Source organism: Gavialis gangeticus, unplaced genomic scaffold (assembly GCF_001723915.1).
Source record: "Gavialis gangeticus isolate Ggan-Ray unplaced genomic scaffold, GavGan_comp1, whole genome shotgun sequence".
In the NCBI taxonomy this organism is placed as follows: domain Eukaryota; kingdom Metazoa; phylum Chordata; order Crocodylia; family Gavialidae; genus Gavialis; species Gavialis gangeticus.
In genome coordinates, this window is record NW_017729022.1 from 96,321,006 (window position 1) to 96,344,105 (window position 23,100).

General features: G+C 38.5%; 1 protein-coding gene across 12 annotated transcripts in view; it reads left to right on the top strand.

Annotated features, from left to right (window-relative positions):
• C2CD5 (C2 calcium dependent domain containing 5) overlaps positions 1-23,100 on the top strand; it is a 126,092-nt gene that overhangs the window by 87,556 nt on the left and 15,436 nt on the right. For 11 of the 12 annotated variants that reach the window (XM_019515650.1, XM_019515656.1, XM_019515649.1 and 8 more), the window contains 8 exons: positions 3,426-3,590; positions 8,586-8,726; positions 12,628-12,691; positions 15,172-15,233; positions 16,320-16,418; positions 16,922-17,011; positions 18,234-18,321; positions 19,597-19,683. In XM_019515650.1, coding sequence (XP_019371195.1) covers positions 3,426-3,590; positions 8,586-8,726; positions 12,628-12,691; positions 15,172-15,233; positions 16,320-16,418; positions 16,922-17,011; positions 18,234-18,321; positions 19,597-19,683 — 796 coding nt within the window. Of the gene's footprint in view, positions 1-3,425; positions 3,591-8,585; positions 8,727-12,627; positions 12,692-15,171; positions 15,234-16,319; positions 16,419-16,921; positions 17,012-18,233; positions 18,322-19,596; positions 19,684-20,466; positions 21,080-23,100 lie in introns of those variants that run through there. The other variant, XM_019515660.1, reaches the window with a different exon arrangement.

The following is a 23,100-nucleotide window of genomic DNA, read 5'->3' on the forward strand; positions in this document are numbered from 1 at the left end:
GAGACAAATAACTAACAAACTAAACTTGAAGGCTATTCCTGTCAAGTTTATAGAAGACAAACACTGTTCTTTTGCATTTGAATGGAAAGAAAAGAATGTTGAAAGGTGCCAAAATCCTCGGTGCAGGATCCAGCATAAGGATTTTCAGTGCTGGCTACTTTACTATGCTTGACATGAGCAACAAACAAGGAAAGGCAAACCCTTTAATAATATTTATGAAGTTGTTGGAGACAAGTGAGATACCAGAAGAAAAGGGCTGGCATAGTGGCCATCTTTTTAAAAGGCAAAAAAAGAGGACCTAAGGAACTACAGACTGGTTAGTCTCACTTCAGTACCCTGGAACTTACTGGAGCATATCCTAAGGAAGTCCATTTGCAAGGATCTGGAGGAGGAAAAGCTGATCACAAACACTCAGCCTGGATTTACTAAAAAGCACTATGTCAAACAAATTTGATCTCCTTCTTTGACAAAGTAACTACTTGGGGTGAGGAGGGATGAAGGGAATATATAGTGTGGATATATTGTATCTGGACTTCAGCAAGGCCTTTGACCTTCTCAGTGGGCTGAAGATGCAGCAAGGGAACCTTCTCATGACCTTCTCATAAACGTGGATAGACAGCTCAAGAAAAGGGTAAATTATAAATGTTCAGTAGTGTGTGACTACGCTTGCTTTTCTTACTGCTCAGCTTTCATAGCAATCTCAGCAAGTAGTGCTTCCTGTTTTCTGCACTTGGCTAGGAGATTGTTCCACATTGTTCAGTTATGGCCTGGCTGAAGTTAGTAATGTTTTTGTCGCCTGAATGGATATAGCAACGTTGTACGTTTGGTCATGAAAATTTCCAACTGTATAAAATGCTGCAGTATATATCCTCAGCCAGCTTATTCTGCTGCAAGCACATCAGACCTGTTAACTCTCAGTGATGGCTTCCCATAGAATTTTGAATCGGCTTAAGAATTTCATTCTTTTATCCTCAAGGTATTCCATGGCTTGAGCCCAGAATATCTAAAAGAGCTCCTAAAGTTTTGGAATAAAATCCGTAGCTGGCAAATATACTGCCTGAACTCTAGATAACTCTCTACAGGAAGAATAAAGTCCATAAGAGTGGGACTTAGTTGCTGGTCTAAGAGTGTGACATGAACTCCCCAGGAGACAAACCACTGATCTTACCACTCCCACTCCAAGTACAAGTTATATTTCTATGCTGTCATTTCTCTAACAACGTGGCAACACACATTTAAAAACAAAGTAAAATTACCAAATGGCACTCTGATGCACATGCTTATGAAAGGATCAAAAATGTAATAGGTATATAGTCACTTTGTCTTAACAACAGAATCTGTTTGGATGTGACAGGGATGAACACAGTGTTAAGTACCTCAGTTAAATAGATGGCCAGTGGTATCTGTGGCTAGTAAGGTTTGAACCTGGGGAAGACTTGTACAAGTCCATCTATCTCCACCAACCTGTTCTTTACCAAAGTCCTCTTTGTCCTCATCTGATGAAGCAGTAACATCTTTTCCAACATCAGCCACTGACGTGAACAAGTCCTGAAAGGCCTTGAAATCAGGACTGCAATGGGCATTGAAACAATAGTGATCCCAGAAAGATGCACGCAAGCAAACTATTGATTTTTCAGTTCTTCAGTAATGTTAATACTGCTGTCCTGATTAACACGAGTATGCTGAAGCAAGAAAAGCTGGTATACCTGTTGTTTTTCTTAACTTTTAATTGAATAAAAAAGCTCTATCAGAATCCATCTTAACAGGTTTCTGGTATTTTTATTCTTGTTCAACTCCAGAGTCTTTGGTACAGTCTGTGAAAAAAGGATCTGCTCTGGAATACAAGGACTTCAAGAAACTGAATCTTTTGGATGTAATACAGTTATCTGTTTTTGTTCAACCTTGAATCGTAACTTATGAGCCACATTGCTAACTTTGACATGGGAGAGGATTTATTGCCCCATTCTATTTTGACTCCCACAGGCTTGTCGAGAGGAGCAGGAGGGAGATCATTATCATGAGTCAGATGCCAGGAATATTTTTGCTTTACTGGAAATGCATGGAGGACCAATTGTCACATTCAAACTCTGTTTCCAAAATTCAGAGCTACTTATTGTGCCTAAAATAATTGTTTCTCTTTACCTAGCTCCTTATCAGTTTATTTAAATCTGATATCAGGTATATATCTTCCAGGATAGGCAACCTCAGTCTCTTCTTATGTGATAGCAAAAACATTTTTTCCCCCCAATTTAGGGATCCAGTCCCAGAAGTCATACGCAGATAATTGACCCCTTTCTTTGAGATGTTGTAGTTGGTGTGAATTTTACAGCCCTGTCCTTCATCCCCATCTTTTGGAGTTCTCCTCAGACATGAGCTTTGAATTTCAAGAGAAATGAGTTGCACTCTTTCCATCCTTTTCATGCTCACATGGGAGCACAAGGTGACCGGACGTAAGTCTGGCCCTGGTGAACACTGCTACTCAGGAAAGATTCTGAGCTCATGCACTTGAGGTATGCGCATACCTACAGTGTGATCCATGTAGGCTACAACTTCTCAAAGAACCAGAGCTATATGTCTGGTAAGTTACCATTCTGTTTCTTTCTTTTATCCATCTCTATATCATTTTTGATATTTGCTTATAAGTTGAAATATCTCGACCCTGATGTGACTTAGCCTCTCTCCTTACTAAACTGGCTTAAAGAGTCCGTAAGATTCTGGTAGATGGCTATCTTGCCTTCTCACTGTAAAAACCTCACATGTAGTAAATCTGAAGTATCTTTATTTATTATTTCTTTCTCTCCTGAATCAAAAATGGTTTTTCACCCACTGTGACTAGTTTATTTAAACACGTGTCTTTCATAAGATATTCCTATTTCTGTGGTATAATAGACTGATATAACATGGTTTAACTCCCTAATACTGGGAATTCAACTTTATAATTTAACGCTACAAAATGCTGTAAAGTTAAGGCAGTGTATTTCCTACCGAAATCAAGGATTAGCTCAATGCATGATTATTAGAAAAAATATTACTGTATTCTGTATTATAGTACAAGTATCCTAGTATGTAATAATTTTTAGATATGAAACTACTAACCCGAGATGAAAGCCTTTTAGGAAGAAACACTGTTTTCTATTTATAATTTATTTGGGTTCCTAGATAAGTAAGACAGTTCCTTTTGAGTGAGAGAGATGCCAGGAGTGAGAAGTTATTTAAAAAACATCGTCTTCAATAAAGGTGGGTTATGTTACCTCAGAAGCAGGTTATAATACAAATAGGTTTGTTGCATTGCTAAAAAATCATAGGCACCCCTGAAACTTATAAATGCCTTATACTGTTAGAAGTAGAAATAAGCACTGAAAATAAAACTTCAGCGAACTTGAACATACCTTGGATATATTTCTTAGTAACTTTTTCTTTTTTAGTCTGCCACAGGTGTGTATCTTACTGCTTTACCAACCCCTGGTGGTATTCAGATTGCTGGGAAGACTCCAAATGATGGCACCTATGAACAGCATATATCTCACATGCAAAAAAAAATAAATGATACAATAGCCAAAAACAAAGAGATTTTTGAGATTAACCCTCCTGTAAGTAAAGTTCATGCAATCCTCAGTAAAGAGAATATCTGTTGTTGTCATTTCACAATATGCACGTCCCTAAACTCTTGTGAGTGAAAGCAAGCAAAGCAGAGGCCATTAAGAATAAGCTAAACTTATTCAGTATAATATTTATATAAATTTCATAGCTGGTGATGTTCTACAAGTCTCTTTCTATATTCCCATGCCAAATCGCACTTCAGAGACATGGGAGATCCTAGAGCATCAGCCAACAATCTGGAGCAGTGAAAAGAAACTTGCAACTTACTAGTCAGGGTATGCACTCTTGCTGACTGGATAGATATAATCTTATTTTTCCAGGCCGGAATCAGCTTTTCTGTAACCCCAAGTTGGGGAAGGCACAAGTCCTGACAAAACTGGACAATATGAAAAGATGCCTCTTAAGTCTAGTGCAAAAGTGAAAGTATCTGTCCCATCTTTTTCTTTCTTTCATTTTTCTGTTTACATCACAGGAGAGGATTATGGTGGGAAACTTCCACAAGTATTTTAAAATAAGGCTTATAAGATAGATACAATTTGCTGCTTTGCCATGTTGAAAATGGAACTCTATGAATTCCTATACCTAATTTCAGGGACGGATTCTGGAAAAGGCAGTATCGGAACTGTCAACCTATGAGATATCTTTGAACTGTGAAGGGGCCTCTCTAGCTAGTCACCAGATAGAGAAGAATCTGTCCGGCCTGATAACTGGATTCAGGTCTTTTGATAAGAGGGTCATTCTTGGACACATGAATCAGCACCCTGTATCCTAGAATGAAAGGAGGGATATTTTCATCTTTTTTTTTTTTTTTTGAAGCAGAGTAATTGTAGCTGCATAACCTTCTGCCAAGGAGGACCCTTAAGACTATATGAGCCATTCCAATATTATAGTAGATTACCTCTATTTGCCAAAATTGATTCAGGGGTTGTGGGGGAGGTGGTTGGGGATTTTTTAAGGGGAAAGAAAGGGTGGGGGCCCACTTCTACTCTGAGTGGCATTAAATAGCATCACATTCCATTAGATGTTATAGTGGTTTGGGCACTTAGCATTTCTCTGCTTGATGGGATACTCTCTCATTTCACATGTATTTTCTCAGTAGCCCAGATTCCCTTTGCTTTCTCCAGTAAAGTGAGGAATACCTTTCCATTTTTGTAACTTCCCTTATTTAAGAAACGTAATGTCAATTATAATGTATTATCATGCAATCCTCTCCATATCCAGAAACCTCCAAATGACGCTGAATGGCTGGGGCTGTCTTCAGAACTGGGTAGCAGTACTGATTGAATATAGGTATAATAGGTTCTCTTTCTCTCTTCTAGTTTAGTGTAGACTATATTGCTTCCTACTTCTCAAACCCTAAGAGAAATTGCCTAAGGAGAAAATGGACTTGTAGTAGAGATGATATCTGTTATTAGACCAACAAGATTTTTGCAGAAAAACAAATTCTTTAATTGCAAGTTTTCGGGCACAAACCCTTCATCAGGCATTGGAGAAAAGATTGTAAAAGTTCTCCTGGGTAGAAATAAAAGTTCATCTTTCATAGGATTTCACAGAGTCAATAGATGGAAAACTCCTCTGTGCAGTCGGTTCATAGTTGGTATGGAGCTTCTCACCTCCTGTGATGATGCAGATTACCTTGAAACAAAGGCAGGAGCAGGATCTCAGGTTTCAGGATGCCTAAGGATACCTGGATACCTAAGGAGAAAAAATAACCTACTAATTTTTTTTAACAAAGAAGAAAAATACATGTGTGAATATGTTCTCTTAAACTGTTATGTACCAGCAGTTAATTTATCTGTGTTGATGATAGATCTGTTTTATTTCTTATTGTTCTTTTATGCATTGTGTAAGTGTAAAAAAAAAAAAAAAAAAAAAGGTTCATTTCATTGTTAATCATTCAGGGTCATATGTATGAGAACCCTTTTGGCTAAAATCAAGTGTAGTGTAACATAATTCTAGTACAGAGATAATCCTTATATCACAGACACAATAATTTTCCCTGAGTATTATGTGGCAGGGATAAATTAAATGAGTGAGAGACGGTCGTGTGCATAGATATGTCTTTTAATAGCTTAATTCTAAAATAAAATGATAGGAAAGAATTAAGAACAAATCTATTTACATTAAAGCAAGAATTGTTTTTAAATAAAAGCCAAAGGCTAGGATTTCTTAGGGTGATATTTTTCATTGGGCCACCTGTGTAGTTGGGATAAAATTAGACAAGCTTTCAAATGCAAGACATTCTTTGATAGGTCTCTTATTACAGGAAGCCTGGCCCAGCATAGTGAAAAACAGTAGTGTGGGAGGTGAGAGAAATTCTGAAGGGTAACAGATGTGTAGTTAGCAGAAGGAAAGAAGCTAATGGCTGGGAGATCAAGGCCTATCAAAAGTGAGAAGGGTCATTCTCACCTTTCCTGTGTGGAATGATTTCAGAAGTCAGGTAAAATATTACGTGCCATAAAACCAATATCAGTGTTTAGTCCTTGGTTCTTAGTGTCCAGTTTATGAATTTTTGCTCCTAAGTTCACCTTTTAAAGGTGATAGTTAGATTTTTCTTTGACAATAGTGAGGTTTTCCTCCAAGAATAGTGAAGTCAGAGAGGGAATGGCTTTTCTGTGAGAAATACGCCCCTCATGGCACGCATATGTCTGTCCTTTTATATTTTTTTCTGTGAGAGTTCGTTCTGTTGCGTAGTTGCTGTTTAGTTTGTATCTGCATAGTTGCCCTGTGGTACTTTATGCATTGGATCGAGTATATCATGTTTTGGGAAAGGCATGTGTAGAAACCATGGATTCTGATGGGGCTTTTTTTAAGGTGGGAGTTTATAAATAGCGGCAGTGAAGGTGTGCTGACAGGTTAAGCATTTCTTGCCAAGGCAAGGCTTGTCCTGCTTGTTTGTCTGTTGGACAGTGGGGAAAAGTCTGATATTTGTTGACTATAGGCCATAGTTGTTTGATGATTCTTCTGATGAGTTCCAGTGTGGGGTGGGAGGTGACCTCAAGGGGTATGTAGCCAAAGTAGGTGGTGGGGAGAGGGAAGGTGTTGTATTGTATTGTAGCAGGTTACTGCAGAACATTTGCATAGCTCTTTTAAATGTACAACCTATTTCTTTCCTGGAGTGCTCTTTTTATATAAAAGAAGATTTTATGCTGTCCAGGTAGGCTTCACGAGCATCCTCCTCAGAAAAAATGTGGTGGTATCTAAGGGCCTAGCTATAGATAACAGTTTTTTTGGTGTTCTTAGGATGATTGCTGGTCTTTGTCATGCTAAATTTAATTAAGGGATGGGATGAATGGAAATTAATCAATTGGTGAGACTATTCCTGTCTCAAATCCCAATTTATTTAACAGCTAAGCACTACCAGTATTTAAGCAAGGCTTTAAATGCAGCACTTAACCTTTTAAGAAGACCCCAACAGTCAGTAATAGAGATTATTTGTAAACCTTCCAATGGATAAAGCAAGTTCAATGGGCCAGGCAGCCTTGACTGTTCCAGGATTTACCTGTGTCGTATTCTTGGCTTCAAGTTTCTCCGAATTTGTGATGTCTCTGTTTGCATTTTATACGGTTTCTTAGGGTTTTGGGTAGTTTGTGTGGTTGCTTGACATCAAGTTTCATGCAGTTTTTTGACTTAGAGTTGCAACTGCTGCAGTTATGATTTTGTTTCACCATTTGTCCAATCAGCTTTTTCTGTTCACATGTCTTCTTTGTACTTAGTTGCATGCCTTTTACCTGTTTAGTTTGTGAACTGTGTTTAGTGAGCTGTATATTTTTTTTCATTGCTTAATATTACATACCTTCTGCACAAATATCCACCAGTTATCTTTTATATTCATTTTTTTTCCTGTCAAACTGCTGTCTATCTTCCTGTCTTGGATTGTTAAACCATATCCTCTCAACTTTCTGTTGGCAGGGGTTTCAAAAGGGTTATCTTAAACTGTGGCTTATTTGCTTTATGCAGTTAATTAGATCTAGGTCCAAAATGGTATTGTGTATGCTAAGCATTTTGATCAAGTGGCTTTCAGGCCGAGTCTTGTAGACATAAGTATGATGGTCTGTGGATTTTCTGTATCTAGTGGTTTGTGGTGGTTTCTGGATCTGAATTATGGTAACTAGAAACTAAAAAGTTGATATTGCTTTAGAAGTATTCCAGAGAAACTTTGATTGAGGGATGATAGTCGTTAAACCTGTGGTAGAAATCGATAACTGAGTACAGGTGTTCAGTCCAGATAATAACTATACCTGAATTTATGTAATGTAGATATAGTTCAGGTTTGCTGCTGTTTTCTAGAAATTTTTCATCCAGATGTCCTATAAAGAGGTTGGTATATTGAGGGGCTATCTTTGTGCCTATATTTAGGCCCATGGTTTGGGAGAAGTGATGATTATTGAAAGTGAAGTTGTTGTGGGTGAGCATGAAATGGATAAGTTGTGCAACATGTTGCTCAGGATCTGAGTCCACTCCTTCTTCTTGAAGGTATTTAGGGTTGGCAGCTGTGATGTTAGGCTGCTTACAGACATGGGGGGAGTGCTTTACTTTCAGCTTGGTGCGCACCCATGCTGAGCGCAGCATGTGCCCAGAAGAGCAGTTGCGTCAGGTTGACTTGGCTCACCCAACGTATGTCTAGCTCATGGGCTTCAGTGGAGCTTTTTGGTGCTTGTATCTAATAGTGGTTGAATCAGCTGATAGATAAAATCTCCAGAAAGACCTGCTGAAGTGTGCAAGCTATACAGATGCCAAGGAAGAGCTGGGTCAAACGGATGAAATTCCACTTCCGATAAAGCACTGTTTTTTATTTTGTTTTGTTGCTTTTCCTCTCCAAGGAAAAAAGGTTGTTGTGGTCCTGGCTTCTGTGGGGTTTTTCCTTTTAGCTTTCTTCCTGAAATAAATTATTTTCATGTTATGAGATGGGTAAGACATTAGGAACTCAAATCCATTATAATAAATGCTAATGCTTCATGAAATTTATTTAAATGCTGTTTCAGGAGATACCGGAAGAAATCATAGGGTCTCCCATTCCAGAACCAAGGCAACGTTCTAGGCTGCTAAGATCTCAGTCAGAAAGTTCTGATGAAGTTACCGAACTAGACCTTTCACATGGGAAAAAGGATGCTTTTGTCTTGGAGGTAATATCCATGTCTATAATGCTTGTGTTCCTACATTTTGTTGTAAAATGACTGTAGAAAACACAGAAGTCATCACTTTTATTTCCATACTGTCCTAAATTGCAGAAGAGATCTTCATTTTTTTGTAAAGTAGAAACTGGAAAATTGAAGTTTGAGTCGCCTCCTCTACTCTACTCTCCTATTGTTTTTCAGACAGCTGGTCTCTGTTGGCCCTATTCCAAACAAGAATCTCCTTTTGTTATTGTGAAGCATTACTGAGAATGGTAGGAAAAAGATAGTAAGGACTGCTGTTTGCCCCCTCCTCCCCCCCCCAAAAAAATCAATATGAACATAGTCTTATGTGCTAGCACTTCAGCATTTAGTGCTATGCCACCATAGTTAGCTAAAAATCCCTTTGCTTTTCATGAAGGGGGTTGCTATTATTATTAACAACAACAATAGTCACAATAACAGCAGCTCCCTTTCATGAAAACCAAAAGGATTTCTTCATGTTTTTGTTGTTGTTATAATATGCCACCCTTTCCAAAAGACTCTAAGCTTACAACAAACTTTTTTGAAACTGCAATTGTTTTCAACAATCAAAAGGCCCTAGAGTTGTCAGCTGAATAAATACATGTTATAATTTAAAGCAGGGCTTGGCAACATGTGGCCTGTGGGCCAGATCCAGCTCACAGCTGTTGGATGTGGCCTGTGGAGCAGTCTTCAGAGACATTCAGTGGCAGGCAGCTGCACCATCACCACAGCATAGTGCTTTGCAGCAGTATGGAGGAGCAGTAGCAGCCAGGTCGTCACCCTGGCCCACCTTTGATCTGAGCTAGATCATTCTAGCATGCCACCAGAAAATGTTGATCCCTCATTTAAAGTATTACATTCAATTCTTTTTCTGAAAATAAATAGCTGGTTTATTATTTTATTTCTAAATAAATACTTTGAAATATTGTGAAAAGCATTACATGTTCTTATTCCACTGGAAGTGATGTATCAAAACTTCTGAAATTGTAAATTTTGAAGAGGTTTTAAAATAAGCATTGTATTAAAGCTTGGAGAAATAGAATATTTGGTTTATTTAAAATGATCCAAATAGTATAGCTTGGTTTATTACTTGCAAATTAAAGTTCACTTTCAGAAATTAACATGAAATCAAAACTTTTAGTATGGGTTTTCAAAAATGAGTAGCCAAAAGTTAGGTGAAACCTTACTTCAAATTTAAATAGACTGAGTTTCAAAAGCATGAAGTCATAGAATCATAGAAAATTAGGATTGGAAGGGACTTCAGGAGGTCATCTAGCCCAGCCCCCTGCTCAGAGCTGGATCATCCCCAACTAGATCATCCCAGCCAAGGTTTTGTCTAGCCAGGTCTTGAAAACCTCCAAGGATGGAGATTTCATAGGTAACCTGTTCCAGTGCTTTACTACCCTCCTAGTGAGAGAACTTTTCCTAGTTTCTAACCTAAACTTCCCTTTCTGTAACTTGAGCCCATTGCTCCTTGTTCCGTTATTTGCCACCACTGAAAGAGAGAGTCTAGCTCCAACCTCTTTGGAACCATCCTTCATGTAATTGAAGACTGTTATAAAATCCCCTCTACCTTCTCTTCTTCACACTCAGTAAGCCCTGTTCCCTCAGCCTCTTCTAATGTTTCCCAGCCCTCACACCATTTTCATTTCCCTCCTCTGGACTCTCCAATTTGTACATGTCCTTTATATAGGACACAGTACTCCAGATGTGGCCTCACCAGTACCAAATAAAGGAGAAGAATCACTGCCCTCGATCTGCTGGCAAAGCTCCTAATAATGCAGCCCAGTATGCCATTAGCCTTCTTCATAACAAGGCACACTGTTAACTTATTCAGCTTACTGTCCACTGTAATCCCCAGATCCTTTTCTGCAAAGCTGCTGCTCAGCCAGTCGGTCCCCAGCCTGTACCAGTTCATGCAATTGTTCCATCCTAAATGTAGGACTTTGCACTTATCCTTATGGAACCCCATGAGATTTCTTTTGGTCCAGTCCTCCAATTTGCCTAGATCTCTCTGAATCATAGCCCTACCCTCCAGCCTCCCAGCTTGGTGTCATCTACAAAGTTACTAAGGGTATACTCTATGCTAGGTTCCAGGTCATTGATGAAGGTATTGAACAAAACTGGCCCCAGAACCAACCCCTGGGGCACTTCACTTGATACTGGTTACCAACTAGACATTGAGCCATTGATTTGATACTGGTTACCAACTAGACATTGAGCCATTGATTACTACCCATTGAGCCCAACTATCCAGCTTTACAGTCCATTCAGCCAACCAATCCATACTTCCTTAGCTTGATTGCAAGAATGTTGTAGGGAACTGTATCAAAAGCCTTCCTAAAGTCAATGTATATTACATTTGCGGCTCTTCCCCACATCCATGGAGCCAGTCATCTCGTCAAAGAAGGCCATCAGATTGATCAGGCATGACTTGCCCTTGGTGAATCCATGCTGACTTCCGAATCTTCATCTTCTCTTCCAAGTACTTGGATATGAATTCCTGGAGGACCTGCTCCATGTTTTTCCCAGGGTCTGAGGTGAAGTTAACCTCAGCAGTTCCCAGTCTTGTAATTTATATAAGTCCATAAATGGGATCATATGAAAGTAGGGCTGAAAGAAACCTGATGAGGTCATCTAGCTCAGCCTCCTGCTTAAGGTAGGATCATCCTTGACTGAACCATCCCAGCCAAGTGTCTGTCTAACCTGCTCTTGAAACCTTCCAAGAATGGAGATTCTGTAAGTAGCCTGTTCCAGAGCTTGACCACCATTACTCATAGTGAAAAATTCTCCAAATCTCCAACCTAAACTTTCCCTGCTGCATCCTAAGGTCATTGCGCTCATCCGAGACAACTGTAGCAGGGTGCGGGGCTCAGGGCAAATCAGCCTGTGCAGGGCCTGGATGTGGCAGGGCAGGGGGGTGGCAAGCAGCCAGACACAAAGCCAGCCTGGCTCCACAGGGCCTAGGTCTTGCCCCGATTTGCCTCCCCCCAGGACGGCCCTGGCTCCCAGTCCTGTTCCTTACAGTCCCAAAGAAAACCCCATCTCTATCCTCTTTGTAATCACTCTTCAGGTATTTGAAGACTCTTATCAAATTCCCCCCTTAGTCGTCTCTTCTCCAGACTAAATAACCTTAATTCGTTCAGCCTTTCCTCATATCATTAATAATATGAGACCTTTCCCAAGCTTCTAATCACTGCTTTTGCTCTGCACTAGGCTCTGTCCAAATCCTTCTTAAAGTGTGGGGACCCAAAACTAGACATGTTTGTCCAGGTGAGGCCTCACCAGTGCTGACTAAAGCAGAAAAATAACCTCCCTTGATTTGTAAGTGACCCTTCTGTTAATACAGCCCAGTACACTGTTGGCTCATAATCAGTTTATGGTCTACTATAACCCCCAGGTCCTTCTCTGCAGTACCGAAGCCTAGCCAGTTGTTCCCTAGTCTGAATATGTGCATGGAATCATTCTGTTCAAGTGTAGCACTTCACACTTGTCCTTGTTGAATCTTACCTGTTTGATTTGTGGACTGTTTCTCCAATCCATCCAGGTCATTCTGGATCCTATCCCTGCCCTTCAGAGTATCTGCCACTCCACCCAACTTAGTGGTATCCAGAAATTCGTCAGTTGTGTACTTAATCCCATTATCCATTAATATTTATTTAATGAAGATATTAAACAATATTGAACCAAGGACAGACCCCTGCTGATCCCCACTTGATATCTCCTCCCAACTAGATGCTAAGCCATTGATAACTGTTTAAACCAAATATTAAAATCTGGGGGTTTTTTATTTAGTAATAATCCAGTTGCAATACTTCTGTCTTACTGACACTACCTGTTGCAACAAATGGATAGGAAGAGTTTAGTATACTATGATTTATTTTTTCAGATTGATGATACAGATGCAATGGAAGATGTACATTCTTTATTGACAGATGCTCCACCACCTCCAGGTAGCTTTAAAACATTTCACCCTATGTGATTATAAACTACTGGTAATCAGTTTCACCATATACTAGATAAAATAGAATTGTACAAGATCCTAAAGCTCAGAGCCGGAGGGGGGAAAAGGTCTGCAGTATTATATTAGCTTGGAACAAAATTCAAAAAGCAGTTTGTATACCGTTAATCTATTTTGGGAATCACTGTTGCCTGAAACTTTAGGCAAGGGAAATTCTTGAGTAGTACTGTGCTGCTTGCTGGTCATTTGTTTGTACCATTAGTAGAAATTCAGTATGGCAGTTGGGTTCAACATTTTTTAGGTCTTTTCAACTCATGAAATGGTATCTCCAGACTATTAAATTCTGGATACCCAATGTAAAAGCTTCACTGAAAATACAAAATTATGTTTCTTTTAGTGAGCAGAAGCAAGCTCTGATAGTCCCTCATCCTCTGTAAGAGGGCAGGAAGCAGGAATGCTACTTACTTAGGCTGCCTATACATGTGATCCCAGGGGAGTGGAGGAGGGGTGGGGGGGACAGTGTAATTAGAGCAGCTCTTTGGAGCTCGGTGAGCTTTAGTTAAAGTACCCCCACCACCAGTTTGAAACATGGGATGCTGAATACATGAGAAGTTGTTGAGATGCTGCAGCATGCTGGAGCATTCTGATTAAAGCGCTCCAACAGATCTGATTAATCTTTAGGCACCCTTAATGTCAAACTCGCCTCCTATCCTGGACTGGGTCCAAATTGCAGGGCTCCTTGGTGGGGCAAGCTGCTGTTTGCTATGGTGGAGATGAGTCAACCAGCTGGGGGGCAAGAAGGACTGCATCAGCACAGTCTTAGTTGGCTCCCTGCTGCTGACAGATATGGCCACTGGGGCCCATTAGCTCCAGATTCAATGGCAGGGCCATATTGGCTGGATGGAGTGGTTCCAAGGGCCAGATCAAGGTCAGGGACTTTACAGTATTTGTTACCTGCATTGAGGTGATAGATGTTAGCAAGCAGAGTAGTTTGTAATCTCTTCAATATTTTACAGACTCACAAGGACTTACAACATATAAAAACTAAGAATCAGTTAGGAGACTTAGACTTTCAGAATTTAGTAGATGCTAGATTTAAATAGATATATTTTTCATTGTGATAGAAAATGAACATTGAAAGCATAGTGGAATGGATGCTAGAACTTCATAGGAGAATGCAGTTAGTGGTCTATAGTTTTATTACACATTTTTGGCAATAACTAATTTGTCAAAAATGTTCTTCCAGTTGCCCTAAAATTATGAATTTGGTTTTAATTTGGCAAATAATTTTGTTTAGAAGACTTTTGGGGGAAGAGAGGGGGAAAGACAGAGGAGCCTTTAACAAACTTGAGGTTTTTCTCTGTTGCCCATTATCCCATGGAATAGTTGTTCCCAGGAGACAGTCAAGAGGACTCACCCCTGAATATGCTGCAGTTTAGTGGCTGGGTTTCCCCAACCTTCCAAGGGAGTGCCCTAGGTTCAAATACACTTTCTGTCTTATTCAGGAAAGTATTTGAACAAGTCTCCCACCTCTCCATGTTGTAACCACTGAGCTGGAGTTATTCTAGGGTGGTTTCCCCTCAAACTCTGCTATTAATGCTCTTCTGCTATATATATGTGCTTGATGTATACACACACACACATATATAGTTGAGAAAGAGAGAGATGCTTGATATATACAGATATACAGCTGTATCTATATACAGATATATTGTTATATATATGCTTAATGGTTATAGCACTCATCTGGCTTCAGCCACTGCTCAAGTGCATATTCACATATTTCATGCAAAGTGAAACAGCATCAATGGGAAATGTTGAGAGCAAATTACTGCAGAATACCTTATAACCTGTTTTGTCATTTGCCTGGAAGGTCAATGATACAGTTCAAATCAGAAAAAGGAGAAGATTACTACTACTGTTAGCTAGTTAGTAAAAACCCTATTATATTGCAAGAATTCTAAGGAGATTTATTTTATTTAACATTATTGCCACTTAGTCTATGACTATATTAATAACTATGCCTACATTAATAATTACAGTAAATGTAATAGATTTAAGATGCATATAAATTAAATAGAAATTGATGTCTGCCTGTCAAATGATTAAAAGGAAATTCCTCATTTTAAGGATTGTTTTATCACAGTGCTTTATTTGCAGGTTTTGTCTGACTGATTGAAAAATAATTTATAACACAAATAACATAAAAATGGAGCTTCTAAGAATTTTTATATTTACAGATGTTTTATTTTTTGCTTCTGCGTTGGTTGCAGGAAATGTATGTTTATATGCAACACTTTTTTTTTTGAATACTAGTCTGGTGTGTTCCTGTAGTATTGCTGGATATTGATAAATTTATGAAAAGCAATGTTTGTAAAAGTATCAGGGAGGTTAAATTTAGCTATTTCAAAAATCAGTACTTCTTCATTTTTATAGAATTCTTTATAACTATGTAAATATTTTCCTTAACAGGTTTTTATAGTTGTAACACAGAAATTATGCCTGGTATAAATAACTGGACGCCTGAAATACAGGTAAAGTTGCTCTTCACATGCATGCACACCACATATATGCACGTGCACACTATCCAATTATACTGTTGACAGTTTATATCATTATGCTGTTTTAGCAGATATAACTGAACACTACAATGTAAAAATAAGTTTTGCCAAGTTTTAGTGTTGTTGGGTTTTGGAGAGAATTTTAAAAATAGGGACACATCAACTGCATCAACAGAGCTGTTTTAGAGCAGTGATCTCCAGCTAATTTGGTTCCACAGGCCAGTGCCAGAGTATGGGACTGTCTCATCTGGTCTGCGGGGCTGGAATATGGTGACAGCAATATTAATTGCTGTGACTCAGAGCCACAGCAGCTGCCACTCCTCCAGCCACCAAATTTCTGGCCCTGCAGACAGGTCTGTGGCCCAGATGACACAGCTCCATGCTTTGAATCTGACTCACAGGGCCCCTTACGTGTCTGGAAATTTGGCATCAGGAAGAGTAGGGACAGCATTAATTGCCACACTTCCAGGTGCAGTTAATGCTGCCAACATTTGCCACGCTGACAGATTTCTGGATTCATGGGGAGCCCCACAGGCCAAATGACATGTCTCCATGAGCTGGAGCCAGCCTACAAGCCCTTTCTTGGTCACCCCTGTCTTAGAAGGCCCACCTAACTATATCTGTGCAACTCCTTTTTAAGGTAATAGTGTTGCATCAGCATACATAAGTATTTATATTGGGATTGTGAACTGGTGTATAAGATTGAGTTCAGATGGTAAGAACTTAGATTTTATAGCTCAGATGAATTTGAACACATCATTTATCTGTACATACAAAGTGGCGTGGCTTCTCCCACAACACTACTTCACCCTTGATTTTTTTTTTTTTCATATACTTATACACACTTACCACAGTTTTCTTGGACACTTCCTTTTCTTTGTAAATTTATATAAAAGATAAGCACTTCCCTTCAGTATTTGGCCATAGGCCTTAGTTTTTTCTTTCCTTGTCTTAATCATGACTACAATCAGTTTATAATCATTTGCTTTATTCCTGTTGCAACATTTAAATGTAAAATTGAGGAAAATTTAAGGCAAGTTTGTTAACTTTCTGCTTCAGATGTTCACATCGGTAAGAGTATCCAGATTAAGCAACATTACCCTAACAAATCAAACGCTTAACAAGAACTTTAATGATCTCTGTGAGAATCTGCTTAAGGTAGGAATCCTACTTTTTAGAAATATGTTTTTATTTAAACAGTGGTATCATGAAAATTAATGACATACAAGAAACAGAGTATTACAGCATATGAATTCATTTAAACGCAAGTGCAATTAAACTTAAGTGTAACAACATTTTGAAGTCTGTTTAGGATTATTTCATACAATTAGATTTGGTTTATTTTGTATATCTAATTTGTATGCATCTCTCAAAATATTAAAAATGCTGACTATAATACTAACAATTTCCAAGACTCATGAAGTAAGAATCTGCTCTTTGTCTCAGATTATTACAGAAGCAGCAGTGTTAAAGCTGTTGCAGCAGAATGCACTAAACTTAATCATAACTGTTTATATCTCACTAATTGTTTTAAAAGAAATTATTAGAGAAATGATTTTTTTAATTCCAAAAATGGAATTCGGTCTTTTGTCTCCAAAATAAATTAGTGATAACTATAACAGTAATATAGAATAACACAAATCATGTCTCACATTCAACAGAGTCTGTATTTTAAACTACGTTCCATGATACCCTGCTGCCTTTGCCACGTAAATTTCACTGTTGCTCTTCCAGAGGATGAATTAATTCAGGTAACTAACTTTGTTTGCCTGTAATGTTTGTAGCTTTGCCCTTTTGTTCTGATTACATTATTTCTTGTGAAATGAACTAAGCTAGATTGAGTCACTATTATGTTTATGGAGGGTTAAAGAACTGCGTTGATTTAGTAATTCTTCCTCCTCTGATTCTAAGAACTACAGTACAAGGAGGCATTAGGGGATGCTGGAATGCCATCTTTCATACAGGGTTGGAAACTGAAAGTCTGAAATAAAAACCATGAGAGATCCCATGGCATGTACTATAAAAATAGGGCTATGTCCTTGCTAAATTCTTATTCTGATAACTTTGTTACAGTTACCTAAATTTTCACGCTGTCGCAAATTAATCCAATGTACATCCTCATTGCTTTTGAAAGAATTGTGTACTTTGCTGCTATGAACTGTTCTTCAGCTTCTGTTGACAACAGAAAGTGTGACTTAATTTCTCCAGTCAGTGAAAAGATCTCCATGTATCTATCTTCCCTATCTTACAAAGTACCATGAAGTTTAATTAACTGATGCTACAAGATGCTTTGCAACTTGGAGGCAAAAGATTTATTACAGTACTTTTAAAATCTAGTTAAAGAACGTTTTGTGAACAAAATCATAAGCTTACCTAAAGTACTGTTAGGTTGCATTGCACAATAAATCTCAGTTCTCTAATGATCTTTACTGTTGAAAGTTGTGCTTATCTGCTATATTTCATCATTGTATCACTAATTATAATTTTGATAACTAATAAATTACTCTAATTTAGTGGCTACTCTGACACGCTATAATTCCAGCACATCAGAGCAGACTCAATTAATCAAGTCTGCTGGAACGTGACAGTTACTGTGCTCCAACAGCTTCCCATGTCTCATGTATTGCCCCTGCCACCATTTTGAAGCACAGGGGCAGCACTGATACATGAGGTGCTCCAGGAGAATAGGGGTTGGCAACGTTTTTGGGCAGTGCGCCGGCCCCTTCCCTGAGATGCGAGTGCCAAGCAAAATGCCTTTGCATGCCAGCGGTTGCCTACCCATACCTTAGAGTACAGTTTTATAAAGAATATATGTGCTGAAATAAGAAAAATCAGAAAAGCTTCAATATACTTTTAGTATCTCCATGGTATTAAATTTTCCTCAGTGTAGAACCTTAATCCTTGCAACATTTTGGAAGACAGTTCAAGAGAGATTTTACATTAAACCTGTGTGCTATGTGTTTATGATTGCAGGTCGCTGTCACAGCAGTTGCAATAACATTTGACAAAAATCAAGCTTTACAAACCAGCAAAGTCCCTGCAGAAAAATCATTGCAGAGAGGTAAACATTTTGAGAGATTTGAAGTTAATCGATTTTTTTTTATAATAATTTCTCTGGAAAGAAATTTACTTTATGCAGCAAATTATATTACTGCTTAATTTCAGTTAAACAACCTAGATCTTCACTGGAGGATTCCTTATAACCAACAGGTTTAGTATTATGTGAAACAGAATTCTTGCCCTTTTATATTCAACGTGTTGGTTTTTCTGATACTTTTTAAATTAAATCTAAAGTATGAATAGTATACCTATACCCTGTAGGCTGTCATATTTTTCTGCTTTCACTATATTTTGAAAAACAGATTGTTATTGTCACAGAACGTTTGTGCTTATCTCATAATCTGCAACATTTTTCTTTGTCTCAAAGGTTTAGAAAATTAATTATAGTACTCACATAAGTTAAGTTTTTTGGAAATCGATGCATACAACATACTGGAGAGAATGGAAAAGATTGATAGTGCGAGTATATGAATTTGCCAACAGAGTACCATCCTAAGATGGAGAAGAATGTATATTCTGTAGGTATTTAGCTAGGATCTAAACAGCTAATGGTGGGAATTGGCAGTTTATACTGAGCTACAAAGAAGTATGTTTCTAACACTAGTACAGTTCAATAATAATAATAGAAAGCCATTTCCTTCTCAGGAGCTTCTGTGAAATATGATGATGCATGCAGTCTGGCTTCTAGTATTGAAGGATAATTGCTATACTTGTGTTCCTATCAACAAAATAAATAAATGGACTCCATTTAAAGATAGAACAGTCTTTTCAACCCTGTAAATGGCTCTTCTCAGCCATACATTAACCTCACTCATAAGGCTTGCTTCTACATCTAATATTTGTTTCATGTGGATAGTGGACTTAAGTATCCAAGCTGATCATCCCCCCTTCTTTCACATGTTAAATCTGGAATAAGTAAGGATATGTTGTAGAAAAATATATGGAAAATTTACCTTGGGTTGTTAACTGAGTTGAGGGAGACCTAAAATGCAGAGGTTGATTTTAAAGGTCTTTTCTCTAAAATACTTCTAAATCAAGGCCTGTTGAGTAGAATTCAGATTCTACAGTATTCAGGCATTTTGCAGCTGTATTAGCAAACATTTAACTGTTTATCTACACGCAGCATACATTGTGATGTGTTCATGCTGAGTAAATGTACTGGTCAGTTCTTATTCCATTACATCTGTAGTTCATATTTATATGGGCAAAACTTTTATATTTTTGAAAAATTATCTGTTTAATGTGCTTGTGTGGTTGGTTTTTTTTTTTGTTTAAGCTTCTACAGACAATGAAGAGCAGCTACAGTTTCCATTAGAACTTTGCTCTGATCCTCTTGCTTCTCAACCATTCTCACCAGCTAAAGGTTGGTTAAATGAAAAAAAAATCTGGTTTTTGGTTTTCTAGTTACTCACCCTTGTTGTTGTTGAATTACATTCTCATGAAAGGAACTCGGAGTCATTTTTGATATCCAGTGATACTCCAAATGTATCTTCAGTCAGATTTCTCAAGCTTTGGAAAGAGGACAGCCTAGCACTCTTTTCTTCTCTCCCCCAGCTTTCCTGTCTTTTTTACTTACCATCTTTTCCATGTTCTTTATTATACATAGATCATCATAATATGGTTCACTGTTGCTGGATATCTGTAGTTGTGTCCCATGTGTAGTGTTGCTTCCACAGGTATCTTGTGTAAAATGACTGCCCATTGAATCAGGCTCAAATATCAATCATAATTACAATAATGATAGTCGGATTTGTCTCATGCATAGAAAAAATGTTTTGTCTTGTGGATTTTGAACTCTTACTCAGTTGAGTAAAAGAGCATTTAGTTTCCCTTGTACAATTTTCTTAATGGAGTTCACTGCTTTAGATGGAGCAAGTGAAAGGAGCTATTACTGATGGCTGTTGAATTGTTTTGTACAGTTGCTCTAAGCTGCTGAAGCTCCAGATATAACTGCATTTCAATGTTGAGTAAAGCAGTTCCTCTGTATGTAAAGTATGCTGAAAGGCCATATTGTCAGCTGTTATAAGTCTAGGCACATGGACTTCCATGTGTATTAGCTGAAAATCTGGCCCCATATGCACTGGGATGGAGGAAATTTAAATAGGTATAGACAATTATTTGTTTATCATGGTATACTTTTTTCTAGGCGATTTGAAGAACTCCTTCACATACCTGTTGCCTACCATCAAATATGTTAGAAAGGAACTGGGTTTGTTCAACCGCATTAATTCAGATTTATAGAATCTATGATATGATAATAGTTTTTAATTTTTATTCTTTACTCCTATAATGTTTAATTTCTTAATTGGTGCCTATGGAAGATCTTTAATATGCATAACCTTTGTACAAAATTGAATTTTTTTTATTAAAAGTACCATGAACATTATTTAGGTGCTCAGAACAGAAAATGGCTTATTGTAAGCTGTTTTCATTAACTGCAGGAATGTGAGCCAAACTTTTTCCCACTTAAGACTTGTTACCTCGGTTTTAGCCCCTTACGTCTCTAATAGCAGCCTAGACAGTGACAGGTCCCAATCAATTAAATTAATTATACAGTTACCATATTTTCATGTCTCACCCCTCTCCCCCTCAAATAAGTCATGTCACCAAATAAGGCATGTTTTTGGAAGACAGAACATAGAAAAAAATTCTTCCAAATGCTTGACTGGCTGTGTAATAGACTGGAAAAACTGTGTGTCCAGGAAGTGTGGCATCCCAGAAGACAGTCTGAATGAGGCAGCAGGAACTTTCTAGTGCAGCAGGACAGTAACAAAGCTTAGGCCCCAGACCCTTGCAATGGCAGTAACAAAGGTTTCTTTATTTTAATTAGTTCTTTATATAAGTTCCTGCAAATAGTAAAGTACTACGTATACACTGTAAGCCTCATTGTCATACTATAGACTGCATGCAGCAGCCTACTTGCACTGAGCCAGCTCAGTTTCAGACACAAGCTACAATGCTCAACCAATAGCTATGGCTGTGACAGCGTCAACAAAGGACTCCACCCTGTCTGCTTATTGGAGCCAGAAGCAAGTGGCAGCCATCTTGGTAGCCAGAATTAAGCAGATTGCTCTTGTATTCATCTGTATTTCTATCGCAGAAAATTAAAATCAGCCCACCTATTTAAGACAGGCACTGTAATTTTAGAGGGCTAATTTTTGGGGAAAGGTACATGTGGCCTTAAAGTAAATATGGTAAATGGAGCTCAGTTACGTTATAGGGGGGGCCAACAAGTTCCTGATAGGGGGGCCAACAAGTTCCTGTGCACTTAAGCAATTAATGCACTTAGCTCATGTAGAAAGCTGGTATTTTTTAGAATCTAAATAGTAGTTTAAAAGCAAATAATTAAGCATAATTAAGCAAATAATGCATATATCCAATATTCATGTATGTGGTATATGTGGTATCAGAAAATTGACTTTCACATAGTATGGTTACTCCTAAACCATTTGTCTGTTTTTGTTGTTTGTTTATTAGACTGCTTGCATTGAGCTTCCCAAGTGGTCTGGTGTTCATTAGGGATTTGAAAGGTTAATCATTTAACCAATAAGTGCAGTAATAACCAGTTAGCTTACTGGTTATCCTTCAGCTAGGGTCAGGTGCAGTCTGGCAGGGGAAGAGGGTAAGGGAATCTGCACAGTGCCCCATCAGGAATTGGAAGGCAGCAGGGTGAGCAGGAAGGGCAAGGGGAACTAGTACCCATAGCCTAAGAGGAAAACAGGGAGCAGCCTAGAGACTCATCAGTTAAGCAGTTAGCTGCTCATTCACATGTACTCCCTCCCTCCCAGAGGGCCTTCATGTGGGCTATGTTGTCTGATTGAGCTGGCCTCCTGCCCCCCACTCCCCCAGTCAGATGGCCCCAGGAGCCCAGACTGGCTCCCAGCAGCAGCTATGATATTGGTTAGTCATTTAACTGATATAATTAGAAAAGGTTAAATGAATATTTTTTTAAATAATATTTACATCCCTAGGATCCATCAGTCAATACTGTACACTAGTTATAGCCCGGCCCTCAGAGTAAGTCTTCAGTAGATTAGCCAGTTATGAAAATAATAAAAATAATAATAATAATAGGAGGAAAAAGCATAATTATATTTCCAAATTCCCTTCTTCATTTCCAGGCAGAGGAGTGTCTCTCCTCTTTTGTCTTTATAATAGTCTCCCCAACCTTAATTAGACTGAAGGAACAATATTTTCTGAGAATTGTGTGGGAGCAAGAAACAACCTGTCCTACACCCAAATTGTGTTCTTTTGATAATTGGTTGGCTTTTATTTCTCCATTAAATTAAGTATCATGGCATCTCTAATTTCTTTTTAGTAAAGATTTCATTGATATCTCTGTATTAGTAAGTGTAATATCTATTACTCTCTTAATATTGAAGGAAAGACAGCAAGAGGGCACAGCAGCCCCCCTGGCTCTCCAGGGATCTAGCAGACTTCCTGAGGCTAAAAAGAAAGGCCTACAAAGGATGGAGGATGGGATTCACCTCCAAGGAGGATTATTCTGCACTGGTCCGGTCCTGCAGGGAGCAAACCAGGAAAGCCAAGGCTGCAACTGAACTCCAACTAGCTTTGAGCATCAAGGACAATAAAAGTCCTTTTTTAGATATGTGGGGAGCCAGAGGAAAAGCAAGGGCAACATTGGACACCTGCTGAACCAGATAGGACAACTGACAATTGTCAAGTCAGCTGGCTCTGACAATCTACATCCCAGGGTACTCAAGGAGCTGGTAAGCGTCATAGCTCAGCCCCTGGCATGGATCTTTGAGGACTTCTGGCA